At 37.3% G+C, this 22,828-nt stretch overlaps 1 protein-coding gene across 6 annotated transcripts in view; it reads right to left on the bottom strand.

The window, feature by feature from the left end:
- Positions 1–22,828, bottom strand: part of PCMT1 (protein-L-isoaspartate (D-aspartate) O-methyltransferase) — an 88,135-nt gene that overhangs the window by 21,351 nt on the left and 43,956 nt on the right. For all 6 annotated transcript variants that reach the window (XR_013170823.1, XR_013170824.1, XM_077149235.1 and 3 more), the window contains exon 4: positions 11,204–11,308. Coding sequence is in view for 4 of the 6 variants with exons in the window: in XM_077149235.1 (XP_077005350.1) it covers positions 11,204–11,308 (105 nt within the window). In the remaining 2 variants the exon portion in view is untranslated. The remainder of the gene's footprint in view (positions 1–11,203; positions 11,309–22,828) is intronic.

Raw genomic sequence — 22,828 nt, 5'->3', positions numbered from 1 at the left:
ACTAATTAACAAATTCTGACTACTAAAAACAGGCCCCCAGCTTAGGTGAACCTGATCAAAGCAGAGGTTGCTCATTTTTGCCCCGGCGCCAAGAAGGCAAGACTGACAGAAAAGGGGGGGAGAAAAGGAAGGAAACAGAGGTTTTTGTGGCTATGTATCTACAAAGGCTTGACTGCCTCTGGATACAGCACCAGGACTTTTCAGGCTGCAACTGCCCCAGGCATAGGCAGAAGTGAACTCTTTTGGGGACTTGTCTGCAGCCTATGCCTTCCCCAGGGGAGGGGTGAAGCCCAACTCAGGTGAAATTCCTCCCTCAAGGAATTCAGACACCAGGGCTTGGTAATTTGAAGCCATTAAAACCAGCCTACAACCTCTCCTTTGTCTCCACCATGCCCCCAGCAGGGAGAGTCTGTCAAAGTTAAAGGTGCCGCATCATCTTATGTTGGTGGACCTGCAGTCAGACAAGTGCCACATACTGGGCAGGATAAGAAAAACAGAGTCCAGAGACTTCACAGGAAAGTCTTTCAACCTGAGGGGTCTCACCCTCAGGGAAAACCGATGCAGGTAACTCTTTCTTCCTGATAGGAGGCCAGTTTGGTATGGGAAAATCTGGCTGGGGGTTATAATATTGAAGTAGACCCTCCTAAGTGTGTGTGTGGGAAAAGCACCACACAAGCAGGGCAAGAAACAAGAAAACAAGAACTGAAAAATTCTCCTCTGTTTAACAAAACGTAAGCTAAAGTCCAGATAAAGCTGAACGGAATGTCAAAGAACAGATAGACAACAAATTCATTCAGCAAGAAAACCCTAGATAAAAGAAATGAAAGCAATCTCCAGAATAAACTAATTAAGGAAATTAAATGCCTAGATGTCAGCAAAAAATAACAAATCACACTAGGAAAATTGAAGATATGGCCCAGTCAAAGGAACAAACCAACAATTCAAATGACAGACAGGTGCTGAAACAATTAATTCAGAATGTACGAACAGACATGGAAAACCTCATCAAAAACCAAATCAATGAATTGAGGGAGGATATAAAGAAGGCAAGGAAAGAACAAAAAGAAGAAACTGAAAGTCTGAAAAAACAAATCACAGAACTTATGGGAATGAAAGACACAGGAGAAGAGATGAAAAAAACAATGGAAACCTACAATGGTAGATGTCAAGAGACAGAACACAGGATTTCTGAACTGGAGGACGGAACATCTGAAATTCGACAAGAAACAGAAACTATAGGGAAAAAAAGGAAAAATATGAGCAGGGACTCAGGGAATTGAAAGACAATATGAAGCGCATGAATATACGTGTTGTGGGTGTCCCAGAAGGAGAAGAGAAGGGAAAAGGAGGAGAAAAACTAATGGAAGAAATTATCACTGAAAATTTCCCAACTCTTATGAAAGACTTAAAATTACAGATCCAAGAAGTGCAGCGTACCCCAAAGACAATAGATCCAAATAGACATACGCCAAGACATTTAATAACCAGAATGTCAGAGGTCAAAGAGAAAGGGAGGATCTTGAAAGCAGCAAGAGAAAAGCAATCCATCACATACAAGGGAAGCCCAATAAGACTATGTGCAGCTCTCAGCAGAAACCATGGAGGCGAGAAGACAGTGGGATGATATATTTAAATTATTAAAAGAGAAAAACTGCCCACCAAGAATTCTATAACCAGCAAAATTGTCCTTCAAAAATGAGGGAGAAATTAAAACATTTTCAGACAAAAAATCACTGAGAGAATTTGTGACCAAGAGACCAGCTCTGCAAGAAATACTAAAGGGAACACTAGAGACAGATACGAAGACAGAAGAGAGAGGTGTGGACAAGAGTGTAGAAAGGAAGACTATGAGTAAAAAGAAGGAAAATTAGATAGGACATATAAAATCCAGAAGGCAAAATAGGAGAAGAAAGTACTACCCATGCAGTAATAACACTGAATGTTAATGGATTCAACTCTCCAATCAAAAGACATAGTCTGGCAGAATGGATTAAAAAAAGGACCCATCTATATGCTGTCTCTACTCAAAGGACACAAGGCCAAGGACACAAATGGACATTTACACACCAATGTTTATAGCAGCATTATTAACAATTACCAAGAGATGGAAACAGCCAAAATGTCCATCAACAGACAGTCGGCTAAACAAACTGTGACATTTACATAAGATGGAATATTATGCAGCTGTAAGACAGAATAAAGTTATGAAGTATGTAACAACATGAATGGACCTCATGGACATTATGCTGAGTGTGATTAGCCAGAAACAAAAGGACAAATACTGTATGGTCTCACTGATATGAACTGACATTAGTGAATAAACTTGGAATATTTCCTTGGTAAGAAAGACCATCAGGAGATAGAAATAGGGTGAGATATTGGGTAATTGGAGCTGAAGGGACACAGATTGTGCAACAGGACTGAATATAAAAACTCAGAAATGGACAACACAATATTACCTAACTGTAATACAATTATATTAAAACACTGAATGAAGCTGCATATGAGAATGATAGAGGGAGGAGGTCTGGGGCATAAATGAAATCACAAAGAAAGATAGATGATAAAGATTGAGATGGTGTAATCTAGGAATGTCTAGAGTGTATAATGAAAGTGACTAAATGTACAAATTTAAAAAATGTTTTTGCATGAGGAAGAACAAAAGAATGTCATTACTGCGGTGTGCTGAAAATAGATGGTAATTAATATTTTAAAATTTCAACTAATGTGTGAGACTAAAGCAAAAAATGTTTATTTGGTATAAATCTATACTTTGACTAGTGCATCTCCTAATATAACTTATATAGATAGTTGATTGAACACCTTAAGTACATGGAACTTTGTATAGGACATGAGATTTTGTTGGTTTGTCCAGGTGATGCCCTGATGAATCCCAGAGTGATTTGATCAGTGAGTGGAAAAGTATTTGCAAAGTCCCCTTCAGGGAATGGTGAGAACGGGGGAAAACTCAACTACCCAAGTTGAATTCTTGATATTCTCACAAGCAGTGTGGACAACCAAAGCTATACGCTGAGCCCTCAGTCTTGGGGTTTGTTCATATGAAACTTAACCCCACAGGGGATAGGTCAAGCCTACTTAAAATTAAGCCTAAGAGTCACCCCCAACAGAACCTCTCTTTTTGCTCAGATGTGGCCTCTCTCTCCAGCCAATACAGCAAGCAGACTCACCACCCTCCCCCTTCTACGTGGGACATGACTACCAGGGGTGTGGATCTTCCTGGCAGCATGGGACAGAAATCCCAGAATGAGCTGAGACCCAGCATCAAGGGATTGAGAAAACCTTCTTGACCAAAAGGGGGAAGAGTGAAATGAGACATTGTCAATGGCTGAGAGATTCCAAACAGAGTCTAGAGGTTATCCTGGAGGTTATTCTTATGCATTAAGTAGATATCACCTTGTTATCCAAGATGTAATAGAGAGGCTGGAGGGAACTGCCTGAAAATGTAGAGCTGTGTTCCAGTAGCCATGTTTCATAATGATGGTTGTATAAAGATATAGCTTCCACAATGTGACTGTGTGATTGTGAAAACCTTGTGTCTGATGCTCCTTTTACTCACCTTTTCAACAGATGAGAGGAACATACAGAATAAAAATAAATAACAGGGGGAACAAATGTTAAAATAGATTTAGTTTGAAATGCTAGTGATCAATGAAAGGGATCAGTAAGGGGTATGGCCTGTAAAATTTTTTTTTCTGTTTGTTATATTTTTCTGTTGTCTTTTTATTTCTTTTTCTGAATTGATGCTAATGTTCTGGGAAATGATCATGATGATGAATACGCAACTATGTGATGATATTGTGAATTGCTGTATGTGTTGGGAATGTTTGTTTCTTGTAATTTGTTTTAATTAATAAAAAAATTAAAAATAAGGGCGGGCCACGGTGGCTCAGTAGGCAAGAATGCTTGCCTGCCATGCCAGAGGACCCGGGTTCGACTCCTGGTGCCTGCCCATGTAAAAAATTAAAAAAAAAAAAAGAAAGAAAGAGGGTATAATCAGTATCAAGATTCCCTGAAGATGGGATCCAAAAAAGGTACTAATCTTTCCTGTGAGGCCCCTTGATTCTGTGCTTTTCCTATCCTGCCCAGCAGGTGGTACATGTCAGCATATGTAAAGTGGTGCTGTGCCTTTAATTCTCAGCACACCCAGTCCCTGCCAAAGGCATGGTTGAGACCAAGGCTGAAGCTGAAGGTGGACTTAAGTTGCTCCTGTTTTACTAGCCCTGGGGTCTGAATTCTCCGAATGAGAGCTGCCATTTGTGCTAGGCCCTGACCCATCCCTTTTCTTGGGAAAATATGCCCCTTAGGGAATATTTCTTCACTTTATACTAGCTACATTGTCTATCAGACAATCCTTAACTGTGATCTTGACTGGGGCAGTGCTGACAACTGAAAATTCCTGGGGCTTTCTTTAATGGGCTGCTTAACAGTTAAAAAGCCAAAAAGAAAAGAACTTTAAAAAAAAGGGAACAATAAAAACAAAAACCCAACCCCATAGGTTCCCCAATCAAGAGCCAGAGGAGGTACCAAGCTGTTTGTGACCCTTTTCTTGGGGCCTTTTCCAGTATTCTGAGCTTGGACAACTCCAAAAGCCTCCTTTTGTTATTGCTGATGTTCATTTTTGTTTGTTTGTTTGTTTCTGTTAGCCCTACCTCCACTCTGCCAGGAGAGACCTCTAGGTTCCTTACATGCTTGCTCCAAGTTTATCTGTGCTCACAGCTTGTATTCAGCACTCCAAACTTGATAATTAAATCCACAATTGGGGTGTGGTTAAGTTCTCCTTGCCTTGCTCCTACTAGAGACTTCTTTTTTCCAAGGGAAAGTGACTCCAAAACAGCTTGTTGTGCCGGCAGGAAGAGGCGCCAGCCGCCACACTTTGAGAGACTACTTACAGTTCTCCACTATGATCATGGTCCTTCTGCCAATTATAGACTGGTGTACGTCTGTCTGTCTGGTCACAGAAGTCCTCCAAGCAGTTGTTTCAGACAGTTCATGGATATTTACTAGCTGTCCTAGAGGACGAACTAAATTCCACACTGTGGTAGTTAGATTCAGCTGTCAACTTGACCAAGTGAAGGCACCTAGTTCTGTTGCTGTGGACATGAGCCAATGGTGCATGAACCTCATCTGTTGCTGATTTACATCTGCAGTTGGCTAGGAGGTGAGCCTACTGCAATGAATGAGGTTTGAGCTAATTGGCTGGTGCTTAAATGAGAGAGCTCAATGTAGGACAGCCAAAGCAGCTCAGCATGCCTCATCTCAGCTCTCGCAGCTCAGCCCAGGCCTTTGGAGATGCAAAGAAATCACCCTGGGGAAAATTGTTGGAACAGAGGGGCCTGGAGAGAAGGCCAGCAGAGATTACCCTGAGCCTTCCCATGTAAGAAAAAACCTCAGATGAAAGTTAGCTGCCTTTCCTCTGAAGAACTAACAAAATAAATCCCCTTTTATTAAAAGCCAATCTATCTCTGGTGTGTTGCATTCCGGCAGCTAGCAAACTAGAACATACACCTTCCTATCTTGCCCCACCTCTATCTGGTTGGTAGGTTTTGATGACTGATTCACTCTCTTTACTTCTGATTCATTTAGTAAGGCCTTCTATTTCTTCTTGTCACTGTAGGTTATTCATGTTTTCTAAGAAGGTATCAATTTTACCTATGTTGTCTAGTTTGCTGGCATACAGTTGTTCATAACAACCTCTTATGGTCTTTTATATTACTCAGGGGTCCATGGTAATGCCACCCCTCTCCTTTCCAATTTCATTTGCAGCATCTCTCTTTTTGTCTTTGTCAGTCTAGCTAAAGAATTGTGAATTTTATTGATATTCTCAAAGAATCAACTTTTGGTGCTACTGATTCTGGTTTTTTCTTTCTCCACTTCATTCTGCTCTAATCTTTGTTATTTCTTTACTTCTGCTTGCTTTCTGATTAATTTGCCATTCTTTCTCCAGTTTCTCCAATTCAATTAATTCGCTTTAGCTCCTGCCTTCTTTTTAAGGTAGGTGCAATAGGGCTATAAATTTCCCTCTGAGCACTCTTTGTTGCATACTGTAAGTTTTGATACCTTTTATTTTCATTTGTCTCAAGACATTTACTGATTTCTCTTGTAATTTCTTCTTTGACTCCCTGATTGTGTAAGAGCGTGTTGTTTAACCACTCTATATTTGTGCATATTCTGCTTATCCATTTGTTACTGATTTCCAGCTTCATTCAATTGTAGTCAGAGAAAGTGCTTTGTATAATTTCAATGTTTTCAAATCTATTAAGACCTGCTTTGTGTCCCAACATACTGTCTATAGTGGAGAATGTTCCATGAGCACCTGAGAAGAATATATATCCTGCTGTTTTGGGGTGCAATGTTCTCTATATATCTGTTAGGTACACTTCATTCATCATATTATTTAGGTTTCGGTTTCTTTATTGATTCTCTGTTTAGATGTTCTATCAGAGGGTGGTATTTTTGAAAGCTCACACTATTATGGTAGAATTGTCGATTATTCTCTTCAGCTTTTTTTCTTTTTTTTTTTTTTTTTACATGGGCAGGCACCAGGAATCAAACCCGGGTCCTCCAGCATGGCAGGCAAGCATTCTTGCCTGCTGAGCCACTGTGGCCCACCCTATTCCCTTCAGTTTTGCCAGCGTTTGCCTCATGTGTACTTTGGAGCAACTTGATTAGAAGCATAAGTATTTACGATTGTTATTTCTTCTTAGTAAATTGTTCCTTTAATCAAAATATAGTGTTCATCTCATTTAAAATTTTTGCATTTAAAGTCTATTTTGTCTGATTATTAGTATACTACCCCAGCTTTTTTTTTTTTTTTTTTTATTGCTTGCATGGAATATCTTTTTCCATCTTTCACTTTCAACCTTTTTGCATCTTTGGTTCTAAAATGAGTCTGTTGTAAACAGTATATAGATGGATCATGTTTTTAAATCCATTCTGCCAATCTGTGTCTTCTGATTGAGGTGTTTAATTCATTAATAGTCAGAAAGTTACTACCATAAAGGTAGTGCTTAATTCAACCATCTTATCCTTCGATTTTTATCAAATCTATTTTTTTCTCCCTTCTTCTCCTTTTACTTACCCTTGTTAATACTCTTCAATTCTGTTCCCCCCTCCAAGTCTCTCTCTCTCTCCTGTTTTTTCAGCCAGCAAAACACCCTTTAGGAATTCTCGTAAGGTCAGTCTCTTATTAATGAATTCTCTCTGCTTCTGTTTATCTGTGAATATTTTTTAATTTCCCTTCATTTTTGCTAGATATAGAATATTTGGGAGGAAATTTTTCTCTTACATTATTCCAAGTTTATCATTCCACAGCTTTTTCACCTCCATGGGATCTGAAGGGAAATCACCACTTAAGACTTATTTGGCTTCCCTTCTATGTGCTAAATCATTTTTTCTTCCTGCTTTCACAATCTCTCCTCTTTGGCAATTAACAACCTGATTACTATATGTCTTGGGGTGGTTTTATTTGGATTTATTCTGTTTGGAGAACGATGGCCTTCTTGGATTTGCATATATAAGTTGTTTGTAAGGGTTGAAAAATTCAAAACCATTATTTCTTCAAATACCCTTCCTGGCCCTTTCCCCTTCTCTTCTCCTTCTGGGACAATCATGAAGCGTATGGTTCTGTGCTTTGTGTTGTCAATCATTTCCGAGACCCTGCTCAAATTCTTCCATTTTTTTTTCTCCATTTGTTGTTCTGCCTGTTTGAATACAGTTGCTCTGCGTATAAGCTCACTAAGCCCTTCTTCTGCTTCTTCAAATCTCCTTCTGTGTGTCTAGTATATTTTTAATTTCATCTACAGTGTCCTTTACTTCAACGATGTCTGTTATTTTTCTAGGTATTCTTTCAAATTCTTCTTTATACTCTTCTAGTGTCTTCTTCATAACATTTATCTCTTTTTTTATTTATTTTTTAACATTTATCTCTTTATACACATTTTCCTACATTTCCTTAGTTGACTCGGGATTTGTTTTAACATTTTTGAATAGTTGTACCAGATTCTGTGTGTTCTCTGACTTTTTTATTTTCTCCTTTGACTGGGCCAGTTCTTCTTGAGTTTTACAGTGCCTTGTGATTTTTTTGCTGATTTCTGGTTATCTGACTATCTTGATGGCTCTATTTTGAAGGTTGGTTTCTCTCTCTTATCAAGTATTTGGTTGTTGCTTGGGTTTGTATTAGAGCACTGCTTTGACAGTTGTGGAGCTAGTATTTCTCCAAAGACAATGTACCCTACATGGGTATAGCTGTCGGAATGTAATACACCCGAAATGGAATGGCTTTTAAAGGGGGGAATTTAATAAGCTACAAGTTTATAGTTCTAAGACTGTGAAAATCTCCAAATTAAAGCAAGCCTATAAAAATGTTGAAATAATGGCACCATCAAGAGGTTATCTTCACTCAAGAAAGTCCGATGAAGTTCAGAGTCTCTCTCAAATGGGAAGGCACATAGTGAACATCTGCTAATATTCTCTCTAGGCTTCTTGTTTCATGAAGCTCCCCCAGCGATGTTTTCCTTCTTCATCTCCAAAGGTCTCTGGCTGGGTGGGCACTCGTGGTTCTTGTGACTCTGCTCTGTTGCTCTCTCATCATTCTGAAGCTTTCTCCAAAATGCATCCTCTTTTAAAGGATTCCAGTAAACTAATCAAGACCCATCCGGAATGGGTAGAGTCACATCTCCCTCTAATGAAAGGTTAATACCCACAACTGGGTGAGTAATATCTCCATGGAGATAATCCCTAATCAAGTTTCCAACCTACATTACTGAATAGGGATTAAAAGAAATTACTCCTACAAGACTGGATCAGGATTGAAACATGGCTTTTCTAGGGTACATAAATCCTTTCAAGGCAGCACATACCCTATAAAAAAATTAATTCGAAATGGATCAAAGACCTAAATGTAAGTGCCTGTACGATAAAACTTCTAGAAAAAAATAACTACTATTAAACAAATAGGAAACTATAAATTTTGGAGAGGACGTAGAGAAACTAGAACACGTATTCATCATTAGTGGGAATGTAAAATGGTTTAGCTGCTGTGGAAATCAGTTTGGTGATTCCTCAGAAAACTAAATATTGAGTAGCCTATGACCCAGCAATACCAATACTCTGTATATACCAAGAAGAGTTGAAGGCAGTGACACAAACAGACATTTGCTCACCAACATTCATAGCAGCACTATTCACAATTGTCAAGAGATGGAAACAATCCAGGTGTCCATCAACAGACAAGTATATAAACAAAATGCTGTATATACATACAATGGAACATCATGCAGTGTTTACATGAAATGTTGTCCTGAAACATATGACAACATGGATGAATCTTGAGGACATAATGCTAAGTGAAATAAGTCAGACTCAAAAGGACAGATACTGTGATTCCATTATTATGACTAAAAAAGCTGCCAGAGTTTTGGAGCAGCAAGAAGGAAAAATCTGAGATGAAGGCACAGTAGCCCATGACAAACTCTGGGAACTGTTCTGTGGCTGCTTGTTGAAGTGTGCATTGAAAATTATTGCTTTTGTTCTTTCTTATATATACACACAAACATATATATATATATACACACACACACACACACACACACATATATACACACAGAAACACTTATATATGTTATATTTTACCACAAAAAGCTAAAAAAAAAAACTATAAGCAGTTATAGTAATACTAGATAAATTCCTGAAATCAAAAATTTGAAAATACTTAGTAACATAACTCACTACTATACCAAAGGTGATATTTGTAATAAATTTTTACTTGATATTTTTGAGAACACACACAATTCTGTTAATCAAATGGTATTTAAGATAGTGTTTAGTATTTAGAATTTAAGAAACTCTAATATCTGTATCCATAGGTTTTTTCCTTCCTTGCTTTAGTTTTAAATTGGTTTATGAAAATTAGTTTACATGCTTTATGATGATTACTTAGATTTTTTTTTAAAAATACGACTATGGATAAGCTAACTGAGATATCCATTTTAGGTGGTTAAGACTTTCATACGTTAATTGTAAAAATGTTTGTATCTTCATATTTTCCTGAAATCAGGAAAATAATTAGTAACATAAGTAAGTCATTACTACAGCAATGCAGATATTTGTAAAAACTTTCTACTCGATATCTTAAGAACATTCACAGTTTTGACAGTTGATCAAATGGTATCTAAGTTAGTGTTTAATACTTAGAATTTAAGAACTATGTTATCTGAATTTGGAGACTTTTTCCTTGCTGCCTTAATTTTAATTGGTTATGAAACATACTGCATAAACACAGGCTTTACATAACTATATGGAGGGATACTTTATTTAAATATACCTATGGTTAGGCTAAGAAATACATTTTTGGTGGTTCTAAGAGTATTGTCTGTTTTCTTAAAATAAAATAGAATAAAATAAAATAAAACAAAAGCTCTGAAGTTATACTACCTGAGTTCACATGTAAATCCCAGCACTAACTTACACCTGCACAGAACAGACTTAACAAGTTATTCCAGATCAGAATCTCCAAAACTGGTCTCCAGGGACAAGACTTCTCTTATTCAACCTGAGAAGTTACTTGAGCACAAATTAATCTTTCCTCCACAGTACCTGAATGGGCCAAAAGACTTATATTCTGGATAGTCACTAAGCACATGAGCCTCTGGTGATAAAGACTAAATTTTCTAAGAAGATTTTTCTCAATATAAGAGACACCCTATCCTCATTCCTAATAAACCTACAGGAGAGTTTGGAAACGCAGTTCACTTTATTCTTATCTTCCAGATGAGAATGAGGAAGAATGTATTTTGAGAGCTACTAGCTGCCATCTTGTGATTTGTAAAGAAAGTCAACATACTGAAGAAAGCAAAGCCAAACCAAGGACCAGAGAGAAACCCACTGTCAATGAGGTAACAGAGCTCCTAAACCCAGCCATTACAAAACCTGGATATACCCCCTAGACTTTTCCATTATATATATCAAATAAACTTCTCAGCTCTGACAGTTTGGAACAATTTTCTTTTACTTGCAACCAAAAGAAGAAAAAATTCTAAGTGATAAATAGTCCAACTGCTACTTTTAATAGAATTAGGGGGAGAAACCCTGCTAGTGAAAAACACATACAAACAAATCATATAAAAACACATATAACTAAATCCTATGTTTCTGAAGGGATTAAAATGAAAAATAAAGTTCTTACCATACGTGCAAAACATGCAGTAAGGATTCCACTTCCAGATCCTACATCTAGAGCTTTAGCTCCTTCATGCAATTGATCAAATAGAAGTTCTAGTGCATACGCATGCTGCCAAAAGAAAACAAAGCAAATATTAATTTTTTCAAGACTCTAAGGTATATATAGACTATGGCACACAGATAAAGTCGCCAACTTTCTACAATTTTTCTATTATTGTCATCTACCAAGACACTGAAAACATATTATTTATATCTATATAGGAATTACAATAAAAAATTCTCAATGTTTGATTAAAATTCTTACATTTAGATAAAGTAATTCAGTAATTTTGGATCTCTAGCATGCAAAATTTTAAAATTTATTTAATTCAAATTCACAAGCTTATAAAGGGATTACATAAAAAGTCTCCATCTCAGCCCTGTTTTCTACTATTCAGTTTTATTCTGAAGGCAATCAGTGTTAACAGTTTCTTCACATTCTTTAAAAAAAAATTCATTCTAAGGATACTGTGCTGGTTTGAAACTGTTGAGCACCCCTAGAAAACCCATGTTCTTTAATCCTCATTCAGTATTGCTGGGTGGAATCTTCTTATTGCTTCCATGGAAGATGTGACACACCCAATCGTGGATGGTACCTTTTGATTAGGTGATTTCCCTTCAAGGTGGGTTGCTTACTGGTGTCCATTAAGAAGGGAAACATTTTGGAATAAGCTTTAGTGCTGACAGAGCCCACACAGCCAGAGACCTCTGGAGATGCAGAAGGAAAACACCCCCAGGAAATCCTAATGAAATGAGAAGCCAGGAGAGAAAGCTAGCAGATGTTATCATTGTCATCCCAGCTGAGAGAGAAACCCTGAACTTCATCCACCCTGTCTTTGGAGTTAAGGTATCTTTCTCTGGATGGCTTAGTTTGAACATCTCTATGGCCTCAGTTCTGTAAACTTGCAACTTAACAAATTCCCCATCTAAAAGTTGTTCTGTTACTGGTATATTGCATTCCAGCAGCTTAACAAACTAAAACAGATAGAAAAGCAAATACATATATACTTTTTATCACATCTATCTTGAAGGCGATCAATACTTAGTTTGCTCAACCTTTCCAATGGCTAAGGAATATATTCTTATAAGCATGCATTATAATCACAAATATACCTAATGAAAGATATTTAGATTAGTTCCAAAGTTTAATAGAATTTGATCAAATAATCTTATAAAGTATCTCTACAGGATAATAATATAATTATCTTTATGAAAATCTATTCTAAAGTACATCTGTGAGATAAAATGCCTAGAAAAAAGTGGATAGGGTCAAAGGGTATATATAATTTGTATTTTTTAAGATTTTTTAAAATTATTTTTATTCTCAAACCTTAACAAACAAATATACAAAGGTTCTTGACATACAAACATCCTATACATGGTGTACAATCCACAGCTCACAATATCATCACAGAGTTGTGTATCCATCACCACGATCATATTTTTGAACATTTACATCTCTCCAGCAAAAGAATAAAAAAGAAAAAACTCATATATACCATACCCCTTACTGGCCCCTGCTTAGTGACCACTAGTTCTTGAATCTACTCAATTTATTTTAACCTTTGTTCACCCTATTATCTGTTTATTTTTTATCCATTTTTTTTACTCATGTGTCCATACCATAGATAAAAGGAACATCAGATTTGAACAGTGAATAAAGAAGTATTTGCAAAGTCCCCTTGGAGGAATGGCAAGAAAGGGTATAAATTCAACTTCCCCATTTGGAGTATTTCCAATATTCTCACAAGCAGTGTGGACAACCAAATCAATACGCCAAGTCCTCAACCTTAGGGTTCGTTCATATGAAACTTATCCCTGCAAAGGACAGGCTAAGCCTACTTAAAATTAAACCTTGTGTCTGATGCTCCTTTTATCTATGGTATGGACAGATGAGAAAACAAATGGATTAAAAATAAATAAATAATAGGGCAAACAAATGTTAAAATGAATTGAGTAGATTAAAAAAAAAGGAGCATCATACAAGGTTTTCACAATCATACAGTCACATTGTAAAATTATATACCCTTTGTATCATTATACAATCATCTTCAAGAAATATGGCTACTGGAACACAGTTCAACAAGTTTCGGGTACATCCCTCCATCCACTTCAATACACCATAAACTAAAAAGGGGAAATCTAAATAATGCATTAAGAATAACCTCCAAGATAAGCTCTCAACTCTGTTTGAAATCTCTCAGCCACTGACTTTATTTTGTCTCATTTCTCTCTTCCCCCTTTTGGTTGAGGTTTTCTGAATCCCATGATGCTGAGTCCCAGTCCATCCCAAGACTTCCATCCCACCTTGCCAGGGAGGTTTATAACCTAGGGAGTCGTGTCCCACATAGAGGGAGAGGGCGGTGAGTTCGCTTGCCATGTGGGTTTGGAGAGAGAGAGAATGATAGGCCACAGCTGAGCAACAAATGAGGTTCTCTGGGGGTGACTGTTAGGCCTAATGGTAAGGAGGCTTAGTCTATCCTTTGCAGGAATAAGTTTCACAGGAGCAAACCCAAGATTGAGGGGTAAGTCTATTGATATGGTCGTCCCCACTGCTTGCGAGAATATCAGGAATTCTCCAAATGGAGAGTTGAATATTTCCCCCTTTCTCCCCATTCCCCCAAGGGGACTTTTGCAAATACTTCTTTATTCCCTGTTCAAATCACTCTGGGATTTATCGGGGCATCACACCAACCTGGACAAACCAACAAAACCTCATGCCCTATTCAAGATTTCATGTACTTATCGTGTTCAGTTAAACCGACCACACAAGTTAAATTAGGAAATGCACTAATCAAAATATAAATTTTGCACCAGATAAATCTCTCTCTCTTTAGCCTTAAACAGAAGTTGAAGTTTTAAAATATAGATGACCATCTATTTTCAACATCCTGCAATACTGACATTCCTTTGTTCTTTCTCATGCAAAAACATTTTTTAATTTGTATATTTAATCACCATCATTGTATACTCTAGGCATTCCTAAATTATACCATATCAGTCTTTATCGTCTATTTTTCCTTTTAGTTTCATACATGCCCCTAACCCTTCTCCCTCTATCATTCTCACATTCAGCTTCATTCAGTGTGCTTACATGATTGTGCTACAATCAAGCAGTATTGTGTTATCTATTTCGGAATTTTTACAATCAGCCCTGTTGCATAATCTGTATCCTTTCTGCACCAATTACCCAATCTCTACCCTATTTCTATCTCCTGATAACAAAGGGCATATAATTTTTATTTTTGTAGTATATATAACATAAATATATATATATATAACATAAATCTTCAATAATCATATTGGTTATGCTTTAAACTAAATTAAAGAAATAAAGTCTTCCCTAAATTACCTTCTTTATAAATTTCAGTATTTTTCCAAAATACAAGGTCAGAATGAAACAATATACCTCAAAAGTTGTTCCTAAGTGTCTAGTATTTTCATTACGTAAAAACCAACAGCTCCAGTAGTGGAGAAGCTAAGCATACCTTTAATTATGTTTAAGAGTTACTTCTAGAAAACCTCTTTTGTCGATCAGATGTGGTCTCTTTCTGAGCCCAGCTCTGCAAGGAAAATCATCATCCCACTACATGGGATATTATATCCAGAGGTAAAAATCTAACTGGCAATGGTGAACATGACTCCCAGGGATCGATACAGCCTCCCTGACCAAAAGAGGGGAAAGAAATATAACAAAATAAGGTATCAGTGGCTAAGAGTGTTCAAACAGAGTCAAGAGGCTATTTTGGAGGCTATCCTTTTGCAAGCTTCAGTTAGATATCGATTATTGCCACAGCGTGACAAGCCCCTAATAAAACTACTGCTCTAAAACCCTAAAGAACACCTAGGCTCTCTGATATTCTTTAAAAGTTTCGTATACTGAGTTTACTTTTCAGAAAGCTAAAATCCCTAGATGTTTCCTAGGCCAGATAAGTCCTGAAACCCAGACAGGCCAGCCTCTCAAAGAACATCAATGAGTTCCATTCCTCTATCTTAGATTGTTGATTCCCCTTTTCAATGTGAAAAAGTTAGAATGTGCATAGCCCAAATATCCCAAAAGACTGGAAGAAGAATCAAAGGAGAAGGAGTTGTAACAGAGAAGATCAGATTTAACAAATGAGTGTGACTGTTGAATTGTTATATTAATATTCCTTTTGGTTTCCAGTGTATTGATGCAGCTGGAAGGCAAAACTTGAAATTGTGGAATTGAAACCCATATCAAACTTTGGAATCTGTTCTATAACTACTTGTTAAAATGTATGTGGGTGGCCAAGATGGCAGCTTAGCAATGTGCACATCTTAGTTCATCCTCCAGAACAACTACTCAATAACCAGAAACAGTACAGAAGAGCTCCTGGATCCACGTCAGTGACAGAACACACAGCGTACCCTAGTCTGGACCAGCTGGACCACCTGCGAGCCTCCCCAGAACCGTGAGTTCTCCAAGCCGAGGCGGCTGCCCCTCCCCCAAAGGTTGTTTCCCAGAGGGGAAAGGAAAGAGACTTTAACAGCAGCAGGGGCTGAGTCCAACCAAAAACCAATTGTGGCATTAATTAACAAATTGTGACTACTAAAAATAGGCCCCCAGCTCAGATGAACCTGGTCAAGGCAGGGGTCGCTAATCGGGCTAACCGAAAAAGAGGAAAGGGGACGAAACAGAGGTTTTTGTGGCTGTGTTTCTACGAGGCTTGGCTGCCTCTGGATTCAGCGGTGGGACTTCTCAGGCTGCAATGGCCCCAGCATAGGCAGAAACGGGCTGCTTTCAGGGCTTGACTCCTGCCTGTGCCGTCCCCAGGGGAGGGGGAAGCCCAACTCAGGTAGAATTCCCTCCCTCAAGAAATTCAGACCCAAGAGTTTGGCAATTTGAAGCCATTAAAACCAGCCTACAACCTCTCCTCTGTCTCTACCACACCCCCAGCAGGGACAGTCTTCCAAAGTTAAAAGTGCCGCATTATCTTATGCTGGTGGGACCCGCACGTAGACAAGTGCCACACACTGGGCAGGATAAGAAAAACAGAGTCCAGAGACTTCACAGGAAAGTCTTTCAACCTGCTGGGTCTCACCCACAGGGAAAACTGACGCAGGTGACTTCTTCCACCTGATAGGAGGCCAGTTTAGTCTGGTAAAACCCAGCTGGAGTCTATAATACCTACACAGACCCTCCTAAGGGTGGGGGGGAAAAGGCACCATACAAGCAGGGCAAGAAACAAGAAAACAAGAACTGAAAAATAATTATCCTCTGTTAAACAAAACCTAAGCTAGAGGTCCAGATAAAGCTGAACAGAATATCAAAGAACAGACAGACAACAAATTCACCCAGGAAGAAAACCCTAGGTAAGAGAAGTGAAAGCAATCTCCAGAATAAACTAATTAAGATAATTAAATGCCTAGATGCCAGCAAAAAATAACAAATCACACCAGGAAAATTGAAGATATGGCCCAGTCAAAGGAACAAACCAATAGTTCAAATGAGATACAAGAGCTGAAACAATTAATTCAGAATATATGAACAGACATGGAAAACCTCATCAAAAATCATATCAATGAATTGAGGGAGGATATGAAGAAGGCAAGGAATGAACAATAAGAAGAAATGGAAAGTCCAAAAAAACAAACCACAGAACCTATGGGAATGAAAGGCACAGTAGAAGAGACGAAAAAAACAATGGAAACCTACAATGGTAGATTTTGAGAGGCAGAGGATAGGATTAGTGAACTGTAGTACGGAAAATCTGAAATCTGACAAGAAACAAAAACTAGAGGGAAAAAAACGGAAAAATATGAGCAGGGACTCAGGGAACTGAATGATAATATGAAGTGCAAGAATATACGTGTTTTGGGTGTCCCAGAAGGAGAAGAGAAGGGAAAAGGAGGGGAAAAACTAATGGAAGAAATTATCACTGAAAATTTTCCAACTCTTATGAAAGACCTAAAATTACAGATCCAAGAACTGCAGCGTACCCCAAAAAGAATAGATCCAAGTAGACATTCTTCAAGACACTTACTAATCAGAATGTCAGAGGTCAAAGAGAAAGAGAGGATCTTGAAAGCAGCAAGAGAAAAGCAATCCATCACATACAAGGGAAACCCAATAAGATTATGTGTAGATTTCTCAGCAGAAACCATGGAGGCAAGAAGACAATGGGATGATATATTTAAATTACTAAAAGAGAAAAACTGCCAACCAAGAATTCTATACCCAGCAAAACTGTCCTTCAAAAATGAGGGAGAAATTAAAACATTTTCAGACAAAAAAATGTATGTGGAAATTTAATGGTTTTTTCTGGACATATTTCATAATAAAAAATATTTTAAAAAATCATCAAATCCAGTAGCACCAAGTCCAGTAGCAATAAGTACATTTATTACCAGATCATGCTTGACAAGGACATGCTACAAAGACACAGGAGTCAGCCTGAAGGGGTTCCCCTGGGCCAAACCTGGGACAATCTGAGGCTCAAAATAATAATAATAATAATAATAATAATAATAATAATAATAATGGTAACAGTTATGACTCACTGAAAAAAGTGTACTTCCATGAATCCTTACAGGTAAGAAATACATACATCTATAATACATAAATGGGAAATAAAGGGAAACTGTTCCTCACTGTAGACTTTCAACTAATAAATACAGAAGAAATATTAACTCAGAAAATTGTATTTGGCAACCATCTCAGTAATAACTGATTCAGGAAAAATCATAAATGGATACAAGAAAAACATTTCATTTATAATAGCAACCAAAAGAACCAAATATTTAGAAATAAATTTAACTAAGGATACAAAAGACCCATATACAGAAAATTACAAGAAATTGCTAAAAGAAATCATAGAATTCCTAAATAAATGGAAGGGCATACCACATTCATGGATTGGAAGACCACAAATAGTTAAAATGTCAGTTCTACCCAAATTGATTTGTAGAGTCAATGCAATAACAATAAAAATCCCCAAAACTTAATTTACAGAAATAGAAAAAGCAATAACCAAATTTATTTGGAAGGACAGGGTGCCCCAAATAGCTAAAAATAAAAAAATATATTAGCTAAAAACTATTTTAGCTAAAAAAATTTTCTTGAGAAAGAAAAATGAAGTAGGAAGTCTCACACTACCTGATTTTAAAGCATATTATGAAACCACACTGGTCAAAACAGCATGTTACTGGCATAAAGATAGACATACCAAATAACAGAATTGAATAGAGTATTCAGAAATAGATCCTCTCATCTATGGACAATTGACCTTGATAAGGCAGTCAAGCCAATCAACCTGGAACAGGGCAGCCTCTTCAATAAATGGTGTTTGGAGAACTGGATATCTATATGCAAAAGAATGAAAGTGAATCCCTATCTCACCCTCGTACAAAAATAATGGATCAAAATGGATCAAAGACAAAACATTAGAGTTAAGATCATAAAATTGTTAGAAGAAATATGTACAGAAATATCTTATAAGTCTAGTAATAGGAAGCAGTTTCCTAGACCTTATACCCAAGGCACAAACATTGAAAAAAAAAAAAAAGTAAATGGGATTTCCTAAAAACGAAACAGTTTCGGGCACCAAAAACTTTGTCAGGAAGGTAAAAATGCAGACTACACAATGGGAGACAATATTTGGAAACCAAATATCAGATAAGGGTTTAGTATCCAGGAAATATAAAGAGACTCTTCAACCCAACAGCAAAAAGACAGACAATCCAATTAAAAAATGGGCAAAAGACATGAACAGACATTTCTCAGAAGAGGAAATACAAATGGCTAAAGGGCACATGTAAAGATACTCAACTTCACTGGCTATTAGAGAAATGCAAATCAAAACCACAATGAGATATCATCTGACACCTACCAGAATGGCCATTATCAAAAAAGGAGAAAGCAAGAAGTGCTGCATATGGAGAAAGAGGCACTGTTATCCAATGGTGGTGGGAATGTAAAATGGTCCATCTACTACTCTGGAAAGCAGTTTGGCAGTTCCTCAGGAAGCTAAGTAGAAAATTGCCATATAATTCAGCAATTCCATTACTAAGTATACATTTAGAGGAATTGAAGGTAAGGACACAAACGGACGTTTACAGCAGCATTATTTACAGGTGCTGAGAGATGGAAACAGCCCAAATGTTCATCAATGGACAAGTAGCTAAAAAAGCTGTTATATACATATGATGGAATACTATGCAGCTGTAAGACAGAATAAATTCATGAAGCATGTAAAAGTTTGGATGCATCTTGAGGATACTATGTTGAGTGAACTTAGTCAGAAACAAAAGGACAAATACTGTATGGTCTCACTAATAAGAACTAATATTAATGAGTGAAACTTTGAGAGTTAAAGAACATAGGTTATCAGGGTGTAGAAAGATGGCAGAGATTGGGCATTTGGTATTGAAGGAGTAGAGAATGTGCAATAAGACTGCTAGTAAAGATTCAGAAATGGGTAGCATAATACTACCTTATGGTAACTCAAAAATATAAGTACAATGAACGAAGCTGAATGTGAGCATGGTTGAGGGAGAGGGTGGGGGAACATATGAAATCAGAAGGAAAAACAGAGGATAAAGACTGGAGACAGTATAACTTAGGAATGCCTAGAGTAGACAATGATGGTGATTAAATATACAACAATAAAAATGTTTTTGCATGAGGGAGAACAAATGAATGTCAATATTGCAAGGGGTTGAGAATGGATAGTTTAAAGGAAAAGAGACAGTCAATGCTAGTGTCTACAGTCAACAATACAACTGTAATGATTCCACCGAATATAACAAAGGCACTATGACAAAACTAAATGTCAACAAGTGGGGGGCGGGGGGTACAGATTCTATGTCGAAGAAAAAGAAATGTCTTCATACAAATTATGGTGGCAAAGGCATGTTTATTTACTAGGTTGGACTGTATGATGCACAAATGAAATTTGTTAAATATGAAGAGAGAGAAACAAGTGCTAGAAAAAGCATGAAAGAGATGTACCTATTCACTGCTGGTAAGGGAGCTGAGATGTGCAGCCCTTTCAGAGGGCAGTGTGGTGGTTCCACAGGAGACTAGGGGTGGGACTGCCATAAGATCTTATGACCCTGTAGCTAGGTATATACCTGAGTGTGGGGACCTGAGTATGGGGGTGCAAATGCACACTGGCAAATGTTTATAATGGCGGTATACATGATTTGCAATGGATGGAAGTGGCCTAAGAGTACAATGACTGAGTCATAAAAGAATGAACTGTGGTGTATACATACAACACATTACTGAATGGCTGCAAGAAGAAATGAAATTGTGAGGAATGCAATTAGGTAAATGAACCTTAAGGACAGTATGTAGAAAAAATGTCAGAAACAAAAGACAAATATTATCATGCCTCATTCATATGGATCAAATAATAGACAAACTCAGAGAACTGAAGCTGAGAAACTGGATTCTCAAGTTGGGGCCTATTGTAAAGGGTCCTAGATTGTAAGCTCTTATAGTAGTCACATATATTTAGGAGTTGTAACTGATAGTGATAAATTCTTAGATACTGAGTTAACTGTATATAATCTGGTCGTTTCCTGACACTTTAGGTTATTCATATATAATCTGGTCATTCCCTCAAATTTCACCTAAGACTCAGAGTTAGAGCACTGAAACTATAAAAGCCAGCATTACCCTATTCAACAACTGCTTTAAAAGCTGAAAAAGTGACTAGACTTCATTTATAGATATGGATGAAGCTGATCTGGATAAGACCAAGGTAAATCAGAATACTGAGTAATAGATGATTTGGCCCATATTTTCGAACTTCAACCTCTGTGTGAGAGCAAAGACAGAGATGTTTATTTGGTGCAAAATTTATATCTGGGCATATTATCCAATTTAACTTGTATGGTCAGTTTACTTGAACACTGTAAGTACATGAACTCTTGAAGAGGATGTGAGATTTTGTTGGTTTGTACAGGTTAGTGTGATGCCCCAATATATTCCAGAGTACTCTGGGCAGAGAATAAAAAAATATTTACAAAGTCCCCTTGGGGGACTGGGGAGAAAGGAGGAACTATTCAACTTCCACATCTGGGAATTCCTGACGTTCTCACAAGCAGTGGGGCCAACCAACTCAACAGGCTGAGCCCTTGATGTTGGGGCTCACCCCTATGTAGCTTATTTCTGCAAAGGAAAAGCTAAATCTACTTATAATTATGCCTAAGAGTCACACTCAGAGAACCTCTTTTGTTGCTCAAATGTGGCCTCTTTCTCTAAGTCAACTCTGCAGGTGAACTCACTGCCTCATCCCCCTCTCCCACATGTAGGACATGACTCCCAGGGGTGTAAATCTCCCTGGCAATGTGGGACAGGACTCCAGGGGATGAGCCAGGACTTGGCATCATGGGTTTGAGAAAACCTTCTTGACCAAAAGGGAGAAGAGAGAAATGAGTCAAAATAAAGCTTCAGCGGCTGAGAGATTCTAAATAGAGTCAAAAGGTTATCCTGGAGGTTATTCTTAGGCACTATACAGTTACCCTTTTTAGTTTGTAGTGCATTGGAGTGGCTAGAAGGAAGTACCTGAAACTGTTGAATTGTATTCCAGTAACCTTAATTCTTGAAGATAACAGCATTACTATGTAGCTTTTACAATGTGACTGTGTGATTGTGAAAACCTTTTGGATGATGTCCCTTTTATCCAGGGTATGGGCAGATGAGGAAAAACAATAAGGACAAAAAACCAATTAGACACTGGGGATGCAGGAGTAAAAAAATAATTGGGTAGATTGAAATACTAATGGGCAATGAGAAAAAGGGATAAGAGGTAAGGGAATTGTGAGTTTTTTCTTTTTATTTCTTTTTCTGGAGTGATACAAAATGTTTTAAAAATGATCATGCTGATGAATACACAACTATGTGACGATAAAAAAATGGAACACGGTGATGAACTATGTGATGATAATGTGAGTCATCAACTATATATTTTGGATGGACTGTATGTGTGTGACTAAATTAAATTAAAACCACATTTGAAAAACAAAAAAGAAGGGGTAAGAGGTGTTTCACCATATTTTTAATATAATTAATACTACTGAATTGTACACCTAAATGCACTTAAAATCGGAAATCTCGTGCTCTATATCAGTTATTAAAAGAAAAATTTTTGAAAAAAAACAAAAAGCATTTTCCCTTTATAAAAATTTCAAAAATAGGCAAAACAACCATTAAAGAAGTTTTAAACTTCTTGATCTTCAACAATCTGTTAATTAGGAAATGGTACTTGACTATAGTGCTAATGCAAATTACTAATCATCAGTGAAGGTAACATTTTCATTTGTTTAAATGTTAATGTAATTTGTATTTCTTTTTCTACAAACTATCACTGTTGCCTTTACCAATTTTCCTTTAGCTTACTGGTCTTTTACTTATCAAATAGCAGGATACGTTTTTCACACCACAACAGCAGACCTAAGAAGTTATGAAAGAGACGCTAAATTTATTACTAACTGGCCTTTCCTAGAAAAAGCTTTCTGATCCCTGCTTGAAGTATATGTGATTTGAGTCACCATGCCAAATCCTGATTTCAAACTTTCTCGCAGTAAAATCTAAAACTTCCCAGGGGCTTCGAGGCCAACA

The sequence above is a fragment of the Tamandua tetradactyla genome, chromosome 2 (genome assembly GCF_023851605.1).
Source record: "Tamandua tetradactyla isolate mTamTet1 chromosome 2, mTamTet1.pri, whole genome shotgun sequence".
Lineage (NCBI taxonomy): Eukaryota > Metazoa > Chordata > Mammalia > Pilosa > Myrmecophagidae > Tamandua > Tamandua tetradactyla.
The sequence above is the reverse complement of the archived record's forward strand: the minus strand, read 5'-3'. Positions and strand labels throughout refer to the sequence as shown.